The sequence below is a fragment of the Numida meleagris genome, chromosome 10 (genome assembly GCF_002078875.1).
Source record: "Numida meleagris isolate 19003 breed g44 Domestic line chromosome 10, NumMel1.0, whole genome shotgun sequence".
In the NCBI taxonomy this organism is placed as follows: Eukaryota; Metazoa; Chordata; class Aves; order Galliformes; family Numididae; genus Numida; species Numida meleagris.
The window spans coordinates 7258302-7283890 of record NC_034418.1 but is presented as its reverse complement, the minus strand read 5'-3'; the positions used below and the strand labels follow the sequence as shown (position 1 = coordinate 7283890).

The 25589-nt window shown below is 39.7% G+C and overlaps 1 protein-coding gene across 1 annotated transcript in view; it reads left to right on the top strand.

Moving 5' to 3' along the window:
- Positions 1-25496, top strand: part of GPT2 (glutamic--pyruvic transaminase 2) — a 26482-nt gene extending 986 nt beyond the window's left edge. Inside the window, exons 2-12 of the mRNA XM_021408328.1 lie at positions 8314-8336; positions 10169-10258; positions 11802-11910; positions 14076-14209; positions 16169-16412; positions 18020-18099; positions 18654-18790; positions 19489-19663; positions 20463-20618; positions 21932-22044; positions 22772-25496. Of these exons, the coding sequence (XP_021264003.1) occupies positions 8314-8336; positions 10169-10258; positions 11802-11910; positions 14076-14209; positions 16169-16412; positions 18020-18099; positions 18654-18790; positions 19489-19663; positions 20463-20618; positions 21932-22044; positions 22772-22862 (1352 nt within the window). The 3' untranslated portion in view covers positions 22863-25496. The remainder of the gene's footprint in view (positions 1-8313; positions 8337-10168; positions 10259-11801; positions 11911-14075; positions 14210-16168; positions 16413-18019; positions 18100-18653; positions 18791-19488; positions 19664-20462; positions 20619-21931; positions 22045-22771) is intronic.

Sequence of the window (25589 nt, the reverse complement as noted above, 5' to 3'; positions counted from 1 at the left end):
AGGCGGACGAGCCGCGGGACCGCCCTCCGGGCGCTGCTCCCGGGTTGCGCGGCGCCCCGCTGGGATGCTCGGAACCTCGGAACCGCGAGCGGCTTTTCTGCCGCTGCCCGCGGACGCGCCGTACCCGCGGGGACGATGCGGGAGCGGCCGGGGCGAGGAGCTCCAGCCCTGCCCGCCCCCGGCCCTTCACGCGGGGGTGGGAGAGGCGCGGGAGGCTGAAAGCAGCCCCGTCTCCTGTTTGCTCGTGCCATGGGTTGCGTAAAGCGCATACAGTATCCCCTCATAAAGCGGTATTTACATCTCTTCTGCCACTTTGACCTCTTGATGCAATACCACGTCCTTTGCGTTACCCAGCGGGGTGAGTGACCGCCCGCCGGAGCACTTCGGCGCTCGGTACGGGGCCGCAACACGCTGCCTCGGCCGGGGCGGGCACCTCCGCCCCAGGCTGTCCCCGCGGCTCCGTACGCCCCGTCCGGGCTCCGCTGCCCGGTCCCTAACGCCGGAGAGATGCAGGAGTGCTGCGGACGTCTCCGACGCGGTATTCCCTGCTTTCAGCCGCCCGAGTTGAGGTGCTTGAGGAGCCGCTTCCCAGCAAGAGCACCAACGCTCCCTTCTGCTGCCCGATTCTGGGTGGCTGGCACTCATAGCAGCATAGGGCCACAAATCCCAGGCGCTCCTGGGCCAAACCAGACCGAATGAAGCATCCAAATTGCTCAGTGCTTACACTGAGTTCTTCAGATTTTTCTCTTAGTCCTTATCTAAAGACATAATACTGGGGAACACACAAACAAACAGCAGTTCAGGTGTGGCTTCTTGCTAGTGCTGCTCACAGCTTCCCTCACCAGCACAGGGACTGACAAAGTGCTGCTTTGCGTAAAGCATCTGGCATAGTTACTTCTTATGATTCCAAACATTATTTCCTATCTCCACCACTTTAACAAGCCTTACTAATCTGTTACTGTAGGTACGGCAGGAAGAACATGATAAGTATATGTTTTGAACAACAGTGCCAAAGTAATGCTAAAGAGACTATTTTAATTCTTTGCTCATTGTGTTGCTTGGCTGCTCTCATTTTGGAAGGCCAAGCCTGCTTCCAGCTCACTGTGTATTATTTACATCAATTATTTATGTTTAACTCAATAATTATGAGACACATCTTTTTTTTTTAGAATTGGACTTTAGCTATCACCATCAGAGTGGTGATGAAGGTTTCATTTCAAAATATGTTTTGATTTTTGCCTTACAACTTGTTTACAAAGGTGTCACTGCCGTTTCATGCGGCTGCATTCCCTAACTGGAGCATTTGCCAGGAACAGGGAACAAAACCTCCCAGTGTTCTCACCGAGTGAGTGTTTGTTTTCATGTTACCATCACAGAGCAGGAGATATTATTTGACAAAACAAATACAGTGCGATCTTCCTAACTCTTCCCCACTCCTCTGCTTCCTTCAATTACACGCTGAGTCATCAGCAGAGAGAACAATCTTCTGTGCACTTTTTAAAAAATAGAAGGGCAAGTAATTGCCAATTGTTTTATTAAAAGTTTGTTACGGCAGCTTTGTGTCTACTTGTGTGGCATTTTCCATTTAAAAGCTTTTTTTCTTGAGCCAGTCCCTGGGATATTATCAATGGCAAACAGTGTTCGTAAACATATGACTGCACTCTAAAATGACTAAAGCAAACAAAACCAAGTACCTGTTGTCAGGGAACAAAGAATATTGCTGTGAAAGTCAAGAAAATATATCCACAGACAGCACTGACCAACCTGAGGAAGCAGCTGAAAAACTTTCTTCTGCACTGCTCGAGTTCATCATTCCTCTTTGCCTTTCTGATAGAAATGCAATTATTCATGCTATCGTTTAATCAACAACTATAGAATTATTGTCTGGTAAGCTGTGCAGCCTGAAGTAGTACCTAGGATCCTTGTAATTGAAATATAGGTTATCCAAATGTCTAGTTTTTGGTCCAAATCTGAGTATAGTGTGATAATGGGTCAGTTGAACTTCTTTACTTCCGACTACCACTGGACAACTACTTTTTTCATCCCTCTCAACCTGAGATCACAGAGTGAATACTGCACCACTGTCAGAGGAACTAACACTGACTGATAAAGAGGTGATAACCTCTTTATGTGCGGAGGTCCCAGAAAGGTGATGATGTTTCTACCTGGACTTCTGCAATGCTCTTTTCATGGTCCCTCTCCACATCCTTCTCTCTCAGTTGGAGAGGTATGGATTTGAAGGATGGACTGTTCGATGGATTAAGAACTGGTTGGCTGGTCACAGCGCAAGGGTTGTAATCAACAGTTCTATGTCAGGGTGGAGGCCGGTCATGAGTGGTGTCCCCCAGGGGTCGGTCTTGGGACCAGTGCTCTTCAACATCTTTATCAATGACATAGACGATGGCATCAAGTGCACCCTCAACAACTTTGCAGACAACACCAAGCTGAGCGGTGCAGTCAATACGCTGGAAGGAAGGGAAGCCATCCAGAGGGACCTGGACAGGCTGGAGAAGTGGGCTTATGTGAACCTAATGAGGTTCAACAAGGCCAAGTGCAAGGACTTGGGGGTCCTGGTGGACGAGAAGCTGGACGTGGGCCAGCAGTGTGCACTGGCAGCCCGGAAGGCCAACTATGTTCTGGGCTGCATTAAAAGAGGAGTGGCCAGCAGGGAGAGGGAGGTGATTGTCCCCCTCTACTTGGCTCTCGTGAGGCCCCATCTGCAGTACTGCATCCAGGCCTGGGGCTCCCAGCACAAGAAAGACACAGAGCTCTTGGAACGGATCCAGAGGAGAGCCACCAAGATGATCAGAGGGCTGGAGCACCTCTCCTATGAAGAAAGGTTGAGGGAACTGGGCTTGTTTAGCTTGGGGAAGAGAAGGCTCCAGGGAGACCTCATTGTGGCCTTCCAGTACTTGAAGGGAGCAAATAAACAGGAAGGGGTACGACTGTTTACATGGGTGGACAGTGACAGGACAAGGGGAAATGGTTTTAAACTAAGACAGTGGAGATTTAGGTTGGATATTAGGTGGAAGTTTTTCACTCCGAGGGAGGTGAGGCACTGGAACAGGTTGCCCAAGGAGGTTGTGGATGCCCCATCCATGGAAGCATTCAAGGCCAGGCTGGATGTGGCTCTGGGCAGCCTGGTCTAGTGGTTGGTGACCCTGACCACGGCATGGGGGTTGAGACTTGATGATCTTTGAGGTCCTTTTCAACCCAGGCCATTCTATGATTCTATGATTCTATGACCCACAGCATCTCTCAATCCATGGTTACTCTTCATTGCCAAAAGCACTATCCTGTAGCTGCTACACCGCCTATGATGGGGGAGGGGCTTTGCACAAGCAGGAAAGCCTGGGCTCCGCAGTATGATATGGGAGCAAGACCAGGCAGCAGTGAAGCAACGGTACCCCCACTTGTAAATCTGCATTTGTCCTGTTCTGTAGAGATGCCTCTAGATATTTTGTTTCTACGTAAACTAAAAGCATTTTCAATGCAGACATTGTCTAATGAGACAATAGAGCCCCCTCTGTCTCAACTTGGTTCAATTCAGACTTTATACTTGTGTAACTCATATAGCTTGCCATGCAGACTACCAAATAGCTACTTGAAGCCGTTTGCATAGTGAAAGCTTTCCTCTTTGAGTTTTGTTCTGCCATCTCACATTCTGAATAGCTGTTCCTCTGTTATTCTTTCTGGCATTTGCTTCTTTTGTATGTTAACCGCAAAGGATTCCAGTAGGAGTTTTAACTCCACAGTGCACATAGAAATAAGGACTAAAATGTTACTTGAGAAGTCTCTGGGCAATTTAAGGGATAGTTCTTAAAAAGAAAAAGCAAATAAAAAGGAGACATTAATTTCAGCCTCTTAGGTAATGTGCTCAGGATTAGGCCAGTGTAAGTCTCAAGTTAGAATACACTACTCAAGCAGGATAAGATCTATTGCTCAGGAGCGCAGATGAGGCGTGCTGTACTCAGACTTCATAAATTTTGTTGACCTGCAATTTGTATTTGTTGAAGTTGAAAATTAAAGTTTTCATCTAAGTTAAGTCTGTTCAGCTGGAAATCTTTATGCAAAATCACTTATTCAAATAACATCCTTTAATTTTTTTTATAATTTTGAAAAAGCATCATGCTTCAAAAGTGAAAAACTACTTTCTCTTCCCCTTTGCTGATGGTAATTATCAGCTGATTCTGGCTTACTGATGTGAGACACAGAATTTTCTGCCATTTTCTTGGTGTTGCTGGAAATTTTATAAAGCAAGCTTGAGCACAGGCACATTTTACTAAATGATTATACTCTCAATAGAACTCTGACAAGTATGATCTTTTTTCTATCACTTGTTTTTGAGACTTAATGACACATGGCCAGCATATCAAACATTGACTTTAATTACACTTCAGACTAGAAATTTTAGCCTGAGCATGAAGGCCATGCAAGAATAATGTAATCTCAGAACTAAGACCTTCTCTTTACATAATGAGTAATAACAAGCTTTATCTTTTAATAGGCAGCAAACATACCTGACTTGTTACTTTGCATTAGTGCTAATTTTAACTGACCTTGTTATGGAAAATACCTTCCTATCTCTTGCTCAGACATCTCTCCCACTTAAACTCTCCCATTTTCCAATTTCCTGCTTAGGTTTTACATAACTCATTCTATGCCAAGTTAAGTGGGCTTAAATGTCCTTGCAAAACACGTGCATATTAAATAACATTTTAGGATCCACAAGTCAACTCATGTAACACTGGAAACTAAACTGGCTTAGTGCAAGTCACTACAACATTAGGCCTCTTTTCAAAACATCCAAGTTACTAAGCCAGAAATGCAGGGGCAGAGGGGTGGTATGCTGAGACACGTTGGTAGCATGTAGAAAGTTCTTTCAGATCAGCGTTGGTGGATATCATACTCCACCACTGGGTCAGGAACTACTTGCATGTAGTGGCAATGCACAGTCTCTAGAAATTTCAGTCCGTTTTTTAAATATAAACTAATTTTTCAGGCTTTTAAATTGAACAGAAAGATTTCTGACTCAGAATCCAGACTTAATTGTAAATATGAATTGATTGTGTCCCTGGGAGTTGTGGAAAGATGAAACAGTTTAGGCAATGACATGCAGAAATACAATTTGACATGCTAAGAAAAGGATGCAAGATTGACTGGTACACCCAGTAACGAAAGGTGTTAAGCTTAAATTACCATCCTGTAATTTCCTGCTTTGAATATGTGACTGTGTACACAAGAAAGTATCTCCCAGGCAAGAGCTTGTGACCTCACTAAGGCAGAACTGTTGTTCCTCAGTTGCAGTACATGTCGCATACTAAAGCAAGTCCATAGTAAAACCCATGCTTTTTAATAAGGGGGAAAACTACTGCTGATGAAGACGAAAGATCAAGAGTACGATTACCAAAATTGTGTGTTCAGAAGCACGCAATCCACAACATCCAGTTATTTGATCTTTTCTTGTTGAATATGATATCAAAATCTATTTTGAAACAAGTCTTTTTTTCCAATAGGTCTTCAATTTGAGAGGGGCCTAGTGTGTAATCTCTTTCTAATAGGCATTATTTTAGCTATGTTATTTACAGTCACATTAAAATCTAGGATTTTATTAATGTAGACAAAATTTCTGAATGCAAATACACTTTGAACAATGTATAAGACAAAAGTAATATGAGGGCAATTCCTGTTCTGTAATGTCTGATTCACATCTGCCTGTTAATGGTCAGCCACGCTGTTTTTCTCATCTAATAGTAAGGAGCATGCAATTCACCACTGCCGTTTCAAGTCAAAATCCAGAATTTGCCTTCTCCTTCCCTCCACCAGCAGTCCTTGTCAGCATGAATTACACATGCACAACACAAAGCCTCACTCTGTGGTAAGCAGGTCAGGATTTTTCTCTGCCATGAGCTGTTTCAATAAATAGATTGGAATGCTAATTCAGGCCTGCAAGTCTCTATTAGTTAAGGGCCTCTGGCCAGTGCTTTCTTGGCCCTCTGAGAGAGCTAAAAACCACTTGGCTACTATGGAGTATATCTAAACTATGCTGAAATGTTTGGTTTTGCCAGCTCTCTTATTATACAGATTATACAGCTTGTTTGTGCAAGTCACAGCAAAAAACAGGCTTGGCTTGTGCTAAGGAGAAGGGTTTCATAGTCTGGTGTTATTGTCCAATAACCATCAAGAGGAGGCACAAAGAATTGCCAATGGAAGTAAATCAATGAAAAATAGCCAAAAGTAGACAAATTCTGAAATTCTAAACCAGCTGAAACACTAGATTGCTCTTCTGGGATTAAAAGCACCTCACGTTTTCACCATTTTCAGTTTAATTTTAGCTTAGTTTTGTCATTACCAAATTCAAATCACTCAAGCCTGTGTGCAGACTGAGGCTTTTCCCCTGAAATTTGCTTAAGACTTTAGCAAACATACCTGTTCATTTGTTTGTGCCCTTCTTTGCTCTTTCTGGCCACAGTGCTAATCTTGCAATTTCCCAGCATTCTTTGATGGCACCATTGTAAAGGGGACCTCCTAGGTGTGCTAAAACTCCTACAAGACATACCAGCTGCTGGCAGTTCTTTGGCTTCTTGCTAGTTCTTTGTGATACTGTATGTTCTGGCATCATACCACTTCTTTAATCAAATAATTTGCCCAACACTTCTTGCATGGTGACTTTCTCCCTGTGAGACTGTTCCTTGTTTCATACTTTTCTCCTTCTAGCTTTGTTTCTCAAGGTCTTGGGGATACCTGGGGGAAGAGGAAGCTTCTCCAGATCTGCTTAACTGCATAAAGTCTGCACCAATTCATTCTGGTTCATACATGAAAATCCTTTCTCTCAACCTGGGTGATACTTAGAACACTGATACAACAAGAATAATCCTGTCGGACCTTCTTTGGTTTCATAGGCTTTTCACATGGTCTCCTAAAAAGATTACAGTTCCTCTGAGAAAAGGAGAGTGACAGAAGTAACTGCTGAAGGAACTTATTTCTAAAGAGTGTATTGGGAAGACTCATTTCTTCTCTTAAAATCCTGCCATTATCATGAAGGCAGCAACTGAAAAATATTTAATGTATTTTTATATGTTCTGCTTTTCATCTGAATTTGAAAGTGCAAGGCGGTTTCTGCAGCTTTAAAAAAAGGACTACTATAATCAGTCCCCTTGCTAACAATTTTAATAGAATGGCAGAAGATTGGCATTGTTTTGAAGATGAGGACAGGGCGAGGAGCCACTGAAGACTCTAGCACCAGTTGTTTTGTAGGGCTGGGGGCTGGATTTTCTCCTTGTCATGGTTCGTACCCTCTTCAGTAGGTATGAGTATTAGACTTGTACTTACTGCTCCGAAGTTTGTTATTAGGGCTCCTGTTCTGCAAGCTTTACTTTTCCAAATCTCTGCCAGCTTAACACCACAAGTATAGGCCAGTTGCAATCCAGCCAAACCCAGCCAGACTGCCTCCATGACACACCTTGAAAGCCTGTCCCTACTAAATTACAAATGAATGCTATATATACATATGCATATATATATATATTTATATATATAGAGAGAGAGAGACTATGGACCAGTTTGTGCTCTCCCTGAACGTTCCTTGGTTTGCCAGAGTCTTATATTTTCTCAGCACAGACAGGTTGCTGACATGGCCAAAGACCAGCCTCCTGTAGTAAAATAAACCTTGCCCTAACAAAAAACATTGCAGTACTTTTCCTCGTGTTCCACAGCCTGATGTTGAGGTTACCAGCATTACATTTGCATCTCCTTTCATATAGATCTTTACATAGACTTTCTGAGAAGTACTTGTCAGTGATCTTTCCTGAGATAGCCATGCATACTAGTGCCATCACCATAGGAAAACCTTGACACAAAAATACTGTGACTAATACCTCTCTGTGTCATGACTTTGAGTAGATCTCCACCTTGAACTCATCTGCAGTCATGGGCACTGCCTACACTTCTCTTGATGGCAGCTTCTGATATCCTTGCTTTGAAACTTTGACTCACTAGCATTCTTCATTTGTTCTCGCTTGTTATTGTTTCCTTTGCTTTCTTTCTGAAATTGCAAAGTGGGAATTTTTTTCTAGAGTAATCAAAACAAAATCTGAACAACAACTGATATTCCCTCATTCCATAGAAAGAAAAGAAATCAAGACATAGAAATACACGAGGAGAAAACTATGTAGTCATAATACTTTTTTTCTAGATTTCACCAGAAGAGAATCTTAAGTGAATCTTAAGAAGACAGTTCTAAACAATTGCTGATATTAACTCACTGTCAGGGAAAGCAAAGGTCCCAGTTATTTAAAAGCATCTCTCTTGTGAAAGACAAAAAAAAAAAAAAAAAGGTAATATCTCCAGTAGGTCTGTTGTCCTATTGAATAATTTGACGACAGACATTGAGCAGGTGTGCAAGAACAGTCTGTACAACTCAGCTGTTCTATCTCCACCAAGATTTTCCAGTAGGATAACTTACTTATGTTTTGCTGTTTTCTTCATATCAATCATTTTAGTAGCAAAAGTAGGGTAGGTTTTATGGAGCAGGTGATGATTATATACTTATAGTTGAAGCTCAAATGCTGTGATGGCATAAATATTGAGTTTGTCTCTAGAAACAATATGGATGTATCAGCTGGTGGTCCCCAACCTATTTCTAGTTTGCAATGCTGAGAAACTGCTAAACTCCAGCCTCAAATACCTGTAATCTTCATCAGATATCTCTATTCCTACTCTGTTATTTAAAATTGAAATGCAACTCTTATTTAGCCACTCATTTATACCAGCAAAACATAAAAGCAAATGACTTGATGGGGTCGGTGTATCACTTTCAATTACTATAAGTGAAACTTTTAAAAAAATCCTGCCAAATGTAACACCATGTAAAATGCTTTAATTGTACTAAATCAGGATCATAGAAGTTCCATTGCCTTGCCTTAATGCCATTTCTAGCTACGTATTTAGTTTCAAAGGAAAACTGTAAATGTTATTGGTTATGTAAGGCTTGAACTGGATCTGTAGGGGGAATTCAAACCACATTATCTAGAATAACCTGTTAGCCACATTACGTAGCTGTAAGCCTCCAAATCTTAGCATACCTAGGAACTTGCTGGCGAACTCTATTATTTTGGTCATTGTTATCTTTGCACACCATCCATGGAAGAAAACAAATAATTAGTTAAGCCTTGCCAGCCATATGCAAACCCGGTAAGTCGCTGTACATATGTGGGCCGGGAAGGGGCTTTGTGAGTTCAGTCCAAACAGAGCAGGTTGTTACAAGTGATTCAGTACAGAGAACTGATCAGTATAATCTTGCAGTTCACTAGTCCACATGAAAATCCTGTAATGGCTTGAAGGCTTCCCTACCATCTCTCACACTTGAGTGTTCTTTCAGTTAATCTTTCTTACTTAAATCAATTGTATTTCTTTTCTGCCAGTCAGCTCCTTATCTTTTTTTTCCCTTACTTTATTTCCATTCTTAAAGAGCTGTGATTGCTAATCAACATTGTTCAACCACTTTCCCTCTGTTCTCATGATGTATTCAGTTCCTCACAGCAAAAACATCTGCCTGTTCAGATTTCAGAGATTAGGAAGCTTTTAAATATTCATGGTGATTGTTTAGCACTTTTGCTGTTTATTATATAGAGCCTTGCTATTGTGGGCTCCATAAAACAGCTGTATATGGTAAGATGGGGTCATAACATAATGCATATTTATTCTAAATATTCAGAAAATAAATAAGCAAGGAGTGTATAGGCCAACTCTAAGAAGTACTAAAGGTCTTGAGGTTTCTCTTGTTGGTGGATTTTTTAGATGTTCTCAAATCTTTGTAGCTTCTTGACTGATCCCTTCCTCCTGCAGGTGTATCGAACAAGCTGTTCTAATATTGCTAATTCAGAATGCCTTTCTTTCATCTTTTCCAGCTCACACATATAGTTCCCATGCAAATCAATCTCTTACTTGTAGGTAGTAGAAAATGAAAACAAAGAGCAGACTACCAATTGTTTAAAAAATGCGTCACAGTCAGCATTTAAGATCTACTGGTAGTACTTTATAGGAAATGCACTAAGCTTTACATTAAACTTTTCTGAGATTACACATTGCTTAGGTACAGCCAGACAAAGAAGAATGCTTTATCATCTGTTTCAGCCCTAACAGTATGTTGTGAATTATCTCCTTCTAGGGAATCAAAAAACCTTTTACTGAAGTAATTAAAGCCAATATTGGAGATGCACATGCAATGGGACAGAGGCCAATTACCTTCCTTCGTCAGGTAAGAATATTATAAAATATTATTCTTGCTTTTTTGATTATGTTACAATACCTTAGGATACCTTAACATCTGTTTGATTTATGTACTAGTATGAATGAGTCCTTAGTTGCACTTACAGTCAGAATAGTCTTTCGTAACGAGTTACAAATTGTGATTTCAGCCTAAAGTCCTATAACCTGCTTGCTGTATTCTCTCTCAACACAGAAGCTTTTCTTACTCTTTGGATTATTCCCCATCCATCCCTTTCCCTGCCACTTCTCCTGTATTATCAGTCAGCACATTCATTATCAGTAATGCACTTAAAAAATAAAGTAGTTGTCCTTAAGAAAAAAGCAAATGCCTTTCTTCATCTGACAGTATACTTTAAGATCTGCACGCAGCTGGGTGCACCTAGTTGCACTGCTGCTGATTTTACAACAGCACGCTGAAAAAAATATCCCAACTATTATGCTATTTAAATACATACTATTTGGAAACTATTTACATTTTATATTATTATATTATTTAATAGAAGTATTTTTATACTATTTAAATAAATAGCATACTAGTAAAATAGTATACTACGTATAATAGTATACTAGAACATCCCTTACGCACACCCATAAAGTCCTGAGCCTACCATAATATAAACCTAGAGAGTTACAGGCCAAACTGAAGCTGCATCATTCTGAGTATCTACATGCTGAGATGATAAAATTGAGCTATACAGCAAACTGACCACAAACTAGAAAGACCCAAGCTTCTTTCAAGGTAATTCAGATCCACCAATGTTAATAAGTAAAATAGTGGGTAAATGGGAAATCCTTTCTCCCCATGACTGTATATGCACACGGTTTAGTCACCTGCCCATGAGATGAGAACAGCCTATCTATATGCCACCATGTGAATCTAAAAATGAGAGAGCAAATCAAAGCTGATCTCAAACAAGGCCTGCAGAATCTTTGTGCCTTACATTTCTTCTTAAACTTAATTCTGTTAGGTTATGTTTCTACTTTTCCTATGTTCTATATCATCACTTCTTTTTTTTAATTAAATATTTCCCACAAATTCAAATTGGTAATAACTATGAGTTCTTTTGGGGAAGAATTATCAGAACATGTGACTGGGACTTAAAAATCTGATTATATTTTTCAGTTCTGCTCCATATTTAAACTCTTTATTTCTTGTAAATTAAGTGGGCGAATAATACACAAAGAGTGGAAGACAGACCTGTTTAGAGAGTTCCCCTTCTGTATAATAACTGTGTGTTTTACTGTGTTTGAACTACGCATAGCTCACTTGGACTCCAGTGTTTACCATCCGTAATACAAATAGTTAACAACTCTATAACTGCTTTTATCAGGAGAACTTGGAACCTGATCAAATTTCTTCACTTCTGCAAGCACTACGCTTAAAGAAACAACTGCAAACCCTTCATCAATAACCTTTGTTTTAAATTACCTAGTATTTGTGATCTTCCTGCCCAAGGAAAGTTCACAGTAACATTACCAACTTGAAGTAACCGTTGAGCAGTGGCCAATTTACAGCTTTCTTGGCACTCTAGGTAGTGGCACTGTGCACATACCCAAACCTGTTGGACAGCCCAAGTTTTCCAGAAGATGCAAAAAAGCGAGCGAGACGGATCTTGCAGGGTTGTGGAGGTAACAGCTTAGGTAAGCATCTGTTCCAGTTGCTCCTACGTGCAACAGAATCAACTAAAGAAGTTTCAATATGTGCAGTGCTGAAATTTCCTAATCTTGTTTTATATGATAACAAGTCAAACGGGAGATGGCCTAGGTCAAAGTGATAGGGGGAGAATTCACAGTGTGGCTCACGGGAAAAGTAGAACATAAAATACACAGTTACCAAAACTGAGAAGTTACTCTTAACTCCACAAATCCTTTCCTAGCTTACTTCCAAACATTTCAGCAACAACGTACTAGTCTCCATGTAAGAGTTACTAGGGATACATTTGAATTTTTCCTCAATCTTTTTCTTGTAGTAATTTTCAAATGTAGGGACATAATAGCAGTTCTCAGAATGCTGAGTCTTGGTCCTGTGCCTCTGGAGTGACTGAAAGGAAATAAGCCTTGTATAATACTTCAGAAATACATGATTCCACTAAAATCACTTTTTTCATCAGGTCATCACATATTTCAAATAATTTGCATTAGCTTAGTAGGCACAGGGGAAGTAGGCCTAAAATATTTGCAGTATTCAAATGCGATGATCATTCTGAATATATGTTTTTAATATAAGCTCTGTAAATCAGTAAATGCAGTGTACACGATGTTTTTCCTGATATGGTATGTACTGAGAACAACTTCCTGTCTAAATTGCTGAAGACCAAGAACACTGCATACCTTATTGATCTGCTCTACTGGCTTATGCCTGCTCACCTTATTGATCTGCCCTACTGGTTTGTGCCTGCTCTCCACCTATCTCTGGCATTATACATCAGCCCCCACTCTTGGCCTTGGTTGCTCATCAGCCTCTGCTCAGCACTCCATAAGCACATGGCCTGCGTTGAGTGCACGTGCAGAGTCCCAGACCGTGTACGAAGCCTCAGATGTCCTAAACTTCTGTTGTGTTCAAATACTCTGGGACTCTTTTGACATGCCGCTTTTTTGGATTTTTTTTTTTTAAATTATAATTTGCATCCCACAGTGCAATCTAATGGATTCCAGTCGATGATATCATCCGAGTACAATTAACTGCAGACCTCAAAATTGAATTCAGGTCTTCTGTTTATCCCTACTGAGTTACGGGACTCAGCCCTCTAAGAAGCACAAATCAGAATGACAGCTTAAGTTTGTTGTCCTACGTTAACAGGAGCTTCCTAGCTGTGGTTGAAGACCTTTGTAAAACCTAATGTAACTTTACTGTGAAAGGAAATTTTTAGGACATTGGAGAACTCTGTGCCCTGAATTGCCACTTTGTGCAATGCAATTGCACAGCCCCTGCAATGGTTGTCTTTCTAAATTACGTTGCTACAGAAGTCTTATTAGGCTGACTACTAGCATATAACTGAGCGAAGAGAGTGAAGTCAGGTGCAATTATTCCACTCCACCCAACAAGCAGAGAAGATTCTGCAGCTTCATGACAGTGTTCTAAATTACACGTACACTTGTCATTTCATCGTCCATCAGTCCTCACCTAAGCTTAGTCTTATTTTCACTCTTGTAGCACATGTCAGCACACAGGCATCTAAAATCTTACTTAATTTAAGATTGTTAGTTGTGCCCAGTAAACTTCACGTGAACCTGGCAGACTGGGGTGATACTAGATGTCTCTGCTACAGGTAACTTGAAAGCGGCTACTTCCACAGGGATGGAGAAGGAGGCAGTTTAGGATGTTTTGGTTTTCAGACTGTGGGAAGAAATGGCATTATATTATTTTCATATTGCAAACAAAAATCTTGTTTTTGTCATGGATTTTTAAAAAGTTATTTTTCTTCCTATCTCTGTTCCTTGTTCCCACTACTTACATAATTGTTGATTGACCTTTCAGCATGATGAAAGCAACTGGGAGAAAGTCAAAATGGGATTGCTGACCCAATTTGCAAAGCAGCCTTTACAGCCTACTTTTAATCAATCTAGTACATTATTTTTGTATGTTAGTGATTCTTACTGTATTCTTCTAAACTCACATGAATTATTTTGCTAAATGAACAACCCAACTCCCTTACCCACTGTTTGGAAAGAAAAGGAAATCCCAGGGCTTCAAAACTCTCATCTATAAAAAGTACTTTGTACACTACTAGTCCAGGAGTTTTGCTAGCAAACAGCAGATGTGATGTTCATTGTACCTAATTCTTATCTCATTCTGTTTTTCACAGGAGCTTACACTGCCAGCCAAGGTATAAACTGCATCCGTGAAGATGTCGCCTCATATATTGAAAGAAGAGATGGAGGAGTTCCTGCAGATCCAGATAACATATATCTTACCACTGGGGCAAGCGATGGTATTGCTGTGAGTGTTAACATTAAAGCTGTCTCTTCTTACTGTAAACTACAATTCATTAGTTACCTTCAGAAATATAGATCTCTGTTGAACATCTGGTCTGACAAACTCCCACAAGTTTGATCAAACAGATACTGTAGTAGAATTAAGTAGATAACCAGTACATCAGTTATGTGGATTTAAGGTGCCAGCTAAGAAACAGCCCCATGGAGACATTGTCTCTAAATATATACTGACCAGTACCTTTTGCATAGATAGCATAAGCTATGTACATGTCTAAATACAAACTGGGAGAGGCAGCCCATTCAGACTAAATTGTGGTGCCCTTGGTAGTTGAGATGCACAATCACTGAAGATTAGCAGGTATCAATCCATTGCAAAGAAGCGAGAAGTCTCAGGAGCTCTTCTCCTTAGTAAACTCTGCTAGTGCATATTAATGCCAGTGAAAATCTCAGAGATCAGTTTCAATAGCCAACTTGTTTGGGAGAAGCTTCAGGCTTTGGCTTCGACCAAGATTCCAAGATAGTCCTCAGTTAAGAGAGGAATAACCACCTCTGTTAGATTTTTGCATTACAGGGACATGTTTACTGATATTGTAACAACCAATCATTGCTCGCTTTTCTTTAAGGCAGCCTTTAATAGCTTGCTTGTAATAGCTTGTTTTTTTTCATGACATCTAGTGGCAGAGGTCAGAATGACAATGTTCTGACATAACAGTTCTCCACATAACTTGAATGAATTGGCTTTCCAGAGTTTCTGACGCCAAGGATTATACTGGCAGCTTGTCAGGAACATCAGCACAGCATATCAAATCTGTATCATGCTTATTTCATTATGCCATCGGTAAAATGTCAGCAGTACAATGAGTCTCATTATTTGGCACTTCCAAGGACAGAACAACTATTGTTTCATCACTTGGGGGGCAGAGTATGTTAAAGAATTTGTTTTTAAATTTGCATTTCATTCTAATGGCACTTTCTGGATGCTTGGTATTTTTCAACTAGCGGTGGGTACAAAATGATGTTGATTATAAATCATTAGCCTAGCAGCTGAGTTAGAATGCGATGAGAAGCACAGAAAGGCAGATTTTGTACTAGAACCCGTGAGAAACTTCAAGGGTACTGCTGTTACATCTGAACAGCTATTTTTTGTTTTACACTATAATTACATGTTGATAAAGATGCCTGCTCTGATTGCACCTGTACTTCAGAGTTCCCCATAGATTAAAAAAGGTGAGAAATCTCTCCACTTGCCACAAATGCATTCTTTTATCTAATTAACACACAAAAAGCCCCCGCAGAGACACACAGCTGTATATCCTCTGGACTGATCTTAGTACAAGCATTACATTTCTGTCTGTGTCTTCTGGGCATAAACTACCTATAATGCAGAAGATTTCCAGCCTAAGATATGAACACTTCTGGTCTTTTGTACTTCTTTAACATGAAACCATAATGCCAGTCTCTAGCTTTGCTCCCACCTGGCCACAGGTGATCAGCTGAAACAAGCCTGTCTGTCCCAAAGGAGAATCCCCATGTGCCTCAGTGATAACTTCTGGTTTTATTTCTCGGCCTGTTGCAATCACTGGTACAGTATGTGGAAGGCAATGAGCAACAATGAGGCTTCTTTCCTTGTAATTGAAATTGGGCGCAGTAGAAAAAGAATGATCTTGATATTCCTTTTTTTCAACTTTCCCTCTGGCTCAGAACTTCTGCTCAGAACTTTTTCCAAGATTATGAAGTTGATCAGACATTTAGCTGTGATGTGCAGAGAAATTCTCTGAAGCTCAGTTATACCATCCTCTTTCAGACAGTAACTTAAATTAAATGAGAAAATGACTGCCAGCTTCTAGAATAGAAACCTACCTTAGCTCTACATCTTTTTAAGAAGGAAGATCAGTGTCTTATTCTAGAGTATACTATTAATTCTGATATATGAGTTGTTGTTTTTTTTTTACTTTTCTCCCAGTCAATTTTAAAGATCCTGGTCTCGGGAGGTGGAAAATCCCGAACAGGAGTGATGATCCCTATACCACAGTATCCCTTGTATTCAGCAGCCATATCTGAACTAGATGCCATCCAGGTGAAATACTACTTGGATGAAGAAAACTGCTGGTCTCTAGATGTAAATGAACTTCGGCGCTCCTTGAATGAAGCTAAGGCATACTGCAATCCAAAAGTGCTCTGCATCATCAATCCAGGAAATCCCACAGGTCTGTAGCAGTTTTGTTGAAAAGATGTTTAAGATCCTTTTTTTTTTTTTTTTTTTTTTTAATTTGAGATTGCAGGCACATCCAAAATACATACCAATGATGTAAAGCTGAATTCTGGAGATCAGTGCTTCAAATCGGATAGCACACCATCATTTTAGAAACTTGTTTTCATGTATCATGGAACTTCAGGAATTTGGGGAGAGAGGAGGGAGCAGATTCACTTCACTGTATCACATCTGAAGCCACTGCCTCCACTGAACTTTGTGGAATGACTTTCAGTTGCTTTTGGTCCTTATCAAAAATCTTGTCTCTGAGATGATGTGTAAGGCAAAGGCTACAGATACACCCTAAACTCAGTGACAACCAGCATCTCTATTGAAATAATTTATTTCTTTGTGTAGTTGATGATGAGAAACTAGTTCCCACTGTCCCAGATTAGTCTGAACTGTAGAGTTACAGTTATTCTTGCATGAGCTGAACTCAGCAAGACAAGATTTTGTCCTCCCACAGTCAATGGGAAGAGTTCTGCCTACACAATATTCCTGGAAAAATCCCAAGGCTCCCATAGGATCAAATAAAGCCTTAAACCATGCGATAAAGATGGAAGCATCAGGACTCCTTCATGCTTCACCATGCTAACAGAAATCTAACTTTCAAAAAATGCTTGAGACTACTAGGACAAGCTCAAGGAGGGAAGATTTAGATTGGATGTCAGGGGGAAGTTCTTAACAGAGAGTGGCGAGGTGCTGGAGCAGGCTGCCCAGAGAGGCTGTGGATGCCCCGTCCCTGGAGGTGTTCAAGGCCAGGCTGAATGGGGCCCTGAGCAGCCTGGTCTAGTACCAGATCTTGAGGTTGGGGACCTGCCTGTGGCAGGGGGGTTGGAGCTTGATGATCCTTGAGGTCCCTTCCAACCCAAGTCATTCTATTATTCTATGATTCTGTGACAAGACAGTTGTTGGTATATCATTGTACACATCAATACAGTGTTTATTAGAATCATTTTGCATTGCTTTTCATGGCTCGGGGAAAGAAGGTAACAAAAACAATTTAAATGGGTGTAAACAGGCATAAGCTGTCTTCCTGCTACTTGTCAGCTGACTGCAGCAAGAAATCTTTGTGTATACATCCACAGCTCATTGCACTTGAGAAGAAGGTTGGCTTGAGTCAATACATAATGCTTGAGTTAGGAAGGCACAATGTCAATTAGCATGGCTTAGCTCACAAACAGGAACAGAATAATTAAACTCCCTGCAGTTATCTGTCAAACTTATTCTTAAACAACATTGTGAAATAGCCTGTTTTTGCTTAATCATTAGGCATGTGAGAATTTCAAAAGATCATTTATACACAGACTACTCTTAATTATTGAGTGGTTAATGTACCTCACGCTTCCTTTGCTTGAGATGGACTAAATTACCTTGAACCATAACCCCTCCAATTATGTTCCTTAATTTCACACTTATTGAATTGTGCTCTGAAATTGAGTAGCTCTTTTCTGAGAAGGAGGGATATTTTATTGAAAGTTAGTTGTCTAACTAGGTCTGGGCTAAAAGATTTGTCTGTGTGCTCCACTAACTTTTTTTCTTGATTTAAAAATCAAACTGTAGGACAGGTACAAAGCAGGAAGTGCATTGAAGATGTGATACACTTTGCTTGGGAAGAGAAACTTTTTCTTCTGGCTGATGAGGTAATGGAATATTCTGTTTTCTCAAAAGCAAAGCTAAAAGTAAGCAGATGAAATGTAATTTCATTCCACATGTGGTATTGGTGCTTTTTAAGTACAGGGAACAGATTATCTGCTATCATATTAAGACATGGACAAACATACAAGATTATTAATATCAGATGATTAATAAGAGGCTTGATCTGGATTTGAGCTAAAGCATAGGATGCAAGCAGGAAAACTAAGGAAGAAACTTTGCTGGAACTGACCTAAAAGCCTATGTGATATTCAGACCACTTGAAATGAAATAAACAGGAAAAATCAATTTAAACATACAAGTTGAGGCTAAATCACATAAAGAGTTGGCTGTTTTTCCAAAGGCTGAATTATTAAGTATGGCCGCTTGAGATAAAACATATAATTACAGTAACTATTATTTAACAAAGAACCTTGTGTCTTCTAAAGGTTTAAGTTACCAGTGCTATAACTGTTTCTTCAGTGCAGACCTGGCTCTCAAAAGGCCATCTTTTATCCTTAGTTGAGGGAACAGAGTACATTAATGTCTTCTGACTGCTTAGGTTTACCAGGACAATGTGTACTCTGAAGGATGCCAGTTTCATTCTTTCAAAAAGATTCTGTATGAGATGGGACCCGAGTACTCTAACAACGTTGAGCTGGCCTCTTTTCACTCCACCTCTAAGGGATACATGGGCGAGTAAGTCTGCTTTAATTTTTTGATTTCATCTTCTCTTGTTAATCTGATTGGACAGAAATTTCACATTCGTGACCCGAAGGTATCTTCTGTTGATTTTAACTAAAGACTGTTATGAAAAAGAAAGTAAACATTTAAAGCACAGAGTGATGAATTAGCTCAGTGGTTTTCAATGTGCTGAACAGTACAACGTTACGAGTGTATTTATTTCAGACACCTAATGACTCTGTTCCACAAAGCTGCAATCCTACAGTCCTAAACCAGACCTGTGAGAAAGGCAAATATGGGAATAGCTCAAGGGAACAGCTCAAGAATCACTAGGACATTTAATATTACAGGTGTTTGAGTTTGGTTGTTTTGGAGAGGAAGTGATCACAGAAAAATAGCTTTTTGATTAAATGGATGCTGCTACAACCACATGATCCTGTTGTGAAGAAGAAACACTCCATGTTAATAGTTAACTTGCCCAACAGGGAAACTGCTTGTACACTCTTTTCTCTGTATGGTATACTAGGACTTAGTGGTACAGTGTTTACTTCCATCTTAAAATGATCAGTAAAGCAGCTGTCTCAGCAACCTGTATACTACATATTGCAAAGATCTTCATTAACCATCTTTCGACATTTACAATTCTTTTCATTGTTTTTCCAGCATTTATACACTGGTGGTTAACTGATCTTTTCTGTTTGCTCTGATCATAGATGTGGCTACAGAGGAGGTTATATGGAGGTCCTTAACTTGCACCCAGACATTAAAGGACAGCTTGTTAAGCTGCTTTCTGTTCGTCTTTGTCCTCCAGTCTCAGGACAAGCAGCAATGGATATTGTAGTGAATCCTCCAGTACCTGGAGAGGAATCTTATTCACAGTTCATAAAGGTCAGCAATAACATGCGTGTTCTTTTTGCACTTTCTAAAGCTATCCTAAATATTGTGAACTCAAAATATGAATAGAGACCAGACTTTCTTCTTTCATCTTGGAGAATTTTTTAGTAACATTGGTTTAGAGCCATGTAGGGCTTTTTATATTAACTGAATATGTCTACCTTTAAAAATATGTTTTATTCTTTTTATGGTTTCTTTGTTTGGGAGCCAAAACAAACTGAGAAGGCATTACCAAATAAGCTTTCTTGCTGATAAGTTCAACTTTTCTGCTGTTCAGCATGACAAAAGAACTAATATTTGCTTGTACTAAAATCTAGCGAGAAATAGAAGTTCAAATACAGTTATAAATTCAGCCTTGTTCCTAGCTATACCTCTGTATACTGAACAAGATGGCATTGTGTGTTAAAGCATGCATATAGTTTTCCATTTCTGAAACTGAATCTGGCTTAAGAAATTGCAGTATTGAGTCAGACCAAAGGTTGTGTTAACATGGTCCCTAAAAATAGCCAAGAGTGGATGCTCTGAAGGAAGAATGTAAGAACAGGGCATGCTGATAGAAATTTCTGCAGGTAATTGTCTACCTGCAATACCTTGTAGTTGCATTCTGCTAATGCCTTTATGCATTGCTGTTAGTACCCAAAAGGATGGATTTAGGAACATCACTTATTCTAAAAGTTCAGCAAGATCCTTGAAGTGCTTAATTCTGGATGGGATTCTTGTGGCATCATCATTTTCTCTGGCATTGATACTGCTGCTTCAGATATGTCAAACTGAACATTTTCCTTTCAAACAGGAAAAGGAATCTGTTTTGAACAATCTTGCCAAAAAAGCCAAATTGACAGAAGACATGTTTAACAAGGTTCCAGGAATTCACTGCAATCCACTTCAAGGTGCTATGTATGCTTTTCCACGGATCTTTATCCCTTCCAAAGCCATTGAGGAAGCAAAGGTCAGTCATCATTTTTCCCCGGTCCATTTTAACCTTCACACATTTGTGCCTGCCACTTAGAATGGATCACAGAATCACAGAATGTTTTGGGTTGGAAGAAACCTTTAAAATCACGTAGTTCCAACCCCCTGCTATAGGCAGGGACACCTCCCTCTAGACCAGGTTGCTCACAGCTCCACCCAGCCTGGCCTTGAATGCCTCCAGGGAGGGGGCATCCACAGCCTCACTGAGCAGCCTGTTCCAGTGTCTCACCACCCTCACAGTAAAGAATTTCTTCCTAATATCTAGTCTAAATCTACCCTTTTCTAAATCTACCCTCTATCCAGTCTAAATCTACCCTACTTCTAATGATGATTTTTTATTCCATAGGTAGAGAAAGCCCATCTAGTTACAAAAGTGGTACTTCATTGACTACAGATGATTTTAAATATAACATGACCTTTACTTTAAGCAAGGGAAGTAAGCAAAGCACTCGTTAGGCTTCCAGGTTGAGGATGCTACCAAGTGTTAAACAGATTAAGTTGTGGGACAGAGACGTACCTGGACCTGTGCGCATTCCCAGGCTAGGTAGGCCAAGATGTGTGGCTGAGACTGAGATCGGCTGCGCGCTACTGTCTGCAAAAGCCACAGCGAGCAAGGACAAGACAGAGGGAGGGAGGTCTCCTTTCAGATTTTAGTTCTGCAGAATACCTTTTCTCATATTTGGGTCAGTAAGCTCAATGACAAATCTTTTTGTTCCTAGCTGGAGTTCTGTTATCCATTATGTAATACTCATTTTTTTAAGGGAATTACATCTCCATAGCTGAGGACAAAAACAGGGCTCTTTTTCAGCTCATTCTGTGACAAGGTGTATAATTGTATGCATTTAAGAACTTCGATAGTATTAATCAGGGGACTTTCTAGTCAGCAGATAATGTAAGGGAAAAAATAGAAACTGCTAACAAAACTGGAACACACTGCTCAAATTCATTTCATCTTGTCAGATGTCAGTGGATTAGATTTTTCTACATACAATTTTGAGACTTTTGACCAAAAGTTACAAACCATTCAAGGAGTAAAACAAAAATATATAAAACCTTTCTTTTGAAGTAAATATTTTGTGTAGGTTCTTCATCCTTGCCCCTCCACGAACTACTGTTACTTAATTCACAGCATGAATTGTACAACTAGGAATTGTTCTTCATCTATTTAGTAAACAGAATAAGAAACTAATAATGCAAGACAAGGTTTCAGGAAAAAAAAAAGCAATTGTGAAATTGTATGTATTTGGGATATTTTGACTTTGTTAATTCCAAAGCATCCAATTCCCTTAGGCTCACAAAATGGCACCTGATATGTTCTATTGCATGAAACTTCTGGAAGAGACTGGAATCTGTGTTGTACCTGGAAGTGGATTTGGCCAAAGAGAAGGAACCTACCATTTCAGGTACAATTTCTGTTTGATTAAAATGAAATGAACTGTCATAAGCTAAGTACCACCCCAATACTTTCTTTTCTTTTCTGATTAAATATAAGGACTTTTATTTAAATTTATATTGTCTCACTTTCTACTGGACATCTTCTGTGGTTGAACAGCTGGGGCAAAGACCTCATCTTCTATCTTATTCTTCTGATTCAGGTGTTTTCCCAGCTTGCTGACATAGTTTTATTCTATTTTTATACAGTGACATTTGAAATGCCTTCTCTGCAAATACAAACAGTAATTATAGCTTATGCTGTAAAGTTGGCTAGGGCGTTTATAACACTGCCCTGCTTTCTTCTGGGCGGAGGGGAATTCAACAGCGTTTCCTTCTAGAGAAGTCAAGTGAAAGACTCAGTATCTTCCCCCTACCAGTCCGCTCCTTACACATGCTTAATTACTTTCAGTTTACTGAAACAAGAAGTTGGACTAAATCTGTTAATACCAAAACTGTGAACATAAACTCCATTGCTTGCTCTCGCTTCCAACAAACAGCATTTTATTACAGACAAGCCACTAATAGCTGGAATTTAGCATGGAATTTAGTCTTGTTTGGCCTGAAGCAGTGAGGGTACCTTTAGCTATGGTAGTTCTGCTAGCTGTGCCCCAGGGTAAGTTAAAATCTGTGGAGTTGAAGATTTTTTTTGAAGATAATGTCCAATTTTTTTTCCTTTTTCTAAATGTTCTTTTTCAGAATGACCATTCTTCCTCAAGTAGACAAGCTGAAGATCCTACTGGAGAAAGTGAAAGACTTCCACATAAAGTTTCTTGAAAAATATGCATGAAACTGCTGTGGCTTTTTCCTCCATCTCCTCCCCTTCGAGGTGAATGCCGAAAGTAAACAAAGATGTGCTGAGAATGTGCTGTTCATCTAATTAATCTACATTCATAATAGATAGAATCTATCTCAGATACAGCTACAGCTTGGTTGAATTTAATGTCAGGTAATAGGCGACATTGTAACACCAACTTTTGTTTTTTTACCGGGAAGGGGAAAACGTGAAGAAAGCAGTGGAAGAAAGAGTCAGTAAATGCTTTTGTGCCTTGGTTGGAAGTTATTTTCTTGAACTTTTGACTCAATAGCTTGGGGAAGGCAGTTGGTCATGAAATTTACTACTGTTATTTGTTCTTTGTTTATTTGTTTGTTTCAAGACAGAAATACTCAGAACAATTGTTTAGATTGGAACTAGGAACATGATTTCCATTTTAAAACTCCTAGCAAAAATTCAAAAGCCTACTACAAGGGACTAGTGTGTTTGGTTGTGTTTTTTAAGTATGAAGTGTTCTCTGAATCTGACTAAACACATAAGTACAACATGCTTATTAAAAGAAAATCACTGGCAGATGTGCGTAGATACCTTTGAACTTTTGTTAAAAAGAAATTCTGCCATCACAGCATAATCTGAGCAGAATATACAGTTTTGATCAAAGGAGTGAACAAGGTGTCTATTCAAACCCTATTTTTGTGAAATTGAAACATACCGAGGAATATTAGCTTGTTCATATGCTGTTGGACACATTAACCCAGCATAAGATGAGAGCATTGAATACTTATTCTCATAACAACTCCGCAAGTCTCTTTAATTCACTTCTTTTATATACATGGAACATAAGAAGCTACTGTCTCAAAGCACATATGAGTACTGTGAATGCTTTCAAAGAGGGTAAAATAAAACGCTCTTTCAGAATTGCTTTATCTACAGAGAACATTTGTTTGAAACCACATCACAGGAAGACCCATTTGCTGGCTAAAATACAGCTTGAGTTGTCAAGACCTAACAAATGTTGTTCTCAGAAGAAATGCTTGGGGGTGGTTTCTAATGAAAGAAAAGGCATTTATAAGGAAATGTCTCGCACCTAGCAAAAAGCTAACTATAGTACAGCTCATTTTAAATCCTCCACAGTCATACTGCTGGCTGAATGAGCCTGAGTTCTTATTAAAACCCAGCTAAAGCAGGCCACTATCTAGGAGAAAAGTGGTATTACTCCACTAATCTATGCTAGTTCCACCAAACAGAGAAAGAAGGCTTCAGTTTGTCTAAAGCTGGAAGGTGGACAACTTCGGCCAGCACTGATACTGTGCAAAGAAACGTAGCTTCCAGTATTCAGCCATGAAAGCATTACAAGTTTGTCAGGCTTAAGCTCAGCATTTTACAACGTTAATTCATCAGTATCTCATTTCATCTAGTCATTATTTTATTATTGCTATTTAGAGTAAATTCATTTTAATGTCTAATAGCACTTTGTGAGGCTGCCTTTAGAGCTGCTTCAGCATCCTGTGCTGATCCAGGACACAAAGCCAAGGGCTAAAAAATCACCACATGGATAAAGGATGTGCCAATCTTTTACGTGTGGGAGATGTTGCCAATACCTGTCCTTCCAACAGCAGCTACCACTGATGTGCGTTGGCAGCTGGCGTCCTTCTCACTGTTTCTCACAAAAGCCTGCAAGGAAGAACTTGGCACTTCTCAATCATTTGCCAGTGAATATAGGTTCATAAAGGAAAACTGCATGCTGCTACACAAAGGTACTATGGAGGCTGGAGAAAAAACACTTTATGAGAACAATCTTCTTTTATCTATGGAGACATGGATTTCTGGAAGGAAAGCAGACTGGGAACAGATACGTTGCTACTATCCATTGATAAATGCAACCTTTTACCCATTAGCGCTCTCCATTTCGCATCCTTAATATGCACTAATAAAATAAATTTAGAAGGCAAAGCTGTAGTAAGTGGTCAGAATGTTGATTTAAAAATAAGACAAGCAGTGCTTTCCTATTCTATAAATGTGTCTAAACCAGATCTGGCTTTGAACTTGCAATGCAGTGTAGATTGAAGCTAAGATCTAACAATCGGAGTTAGAAGATTTTTTATATTTTTGTAACTATAGATTTTTCATAGGGTAGCATTTGTAACCTAAGAAGTCAATAGATTTTATATTTGCCTTTGCACCTGATGCTTCTGGAAAAATGTAAAGGTTTACAAGTTTCTAATGATACTTTACAGGTGCCAAAGGCTTTTTGTTTTATGCCAGGACAGCAATTCTTACACTTTTAAATCAAAATAGGACGGCATAAACAGAGTTTTTTCTAAACATTCTCTTATGGTGCCTTTTATGTTTCCGACATTAGAAGGGATAACACTTTGCTCGTGACGCATCTCCCATGGAAGGGCGGGGATCTCTACTGCCCATCCGCAATGTCTGTCTGTACCGTGATGAGGTGAACGTGCGTTTTTGTGGACTAATTCTGTAAAGCCGAGAAAGGTTTATTTTCAATGTCTTTTAAACATCTGATTAATAACAGACAATCCTTACTTTGGAATGCATGCTTCTAGGTTTGATTTTCTTACAGGTGCTCCTTATAATGGTACTTAAATGTATGAGACTTCCAAATAATAAAGCACATATTAAACTAAAGAGCAGTAGTTCTCCATGTCCTGTGTCACTGAAACAACACTGCAAGGGTTGCTACGAGGCACCGAGCTTCGCGATGAAACTGGTCCTTAATTT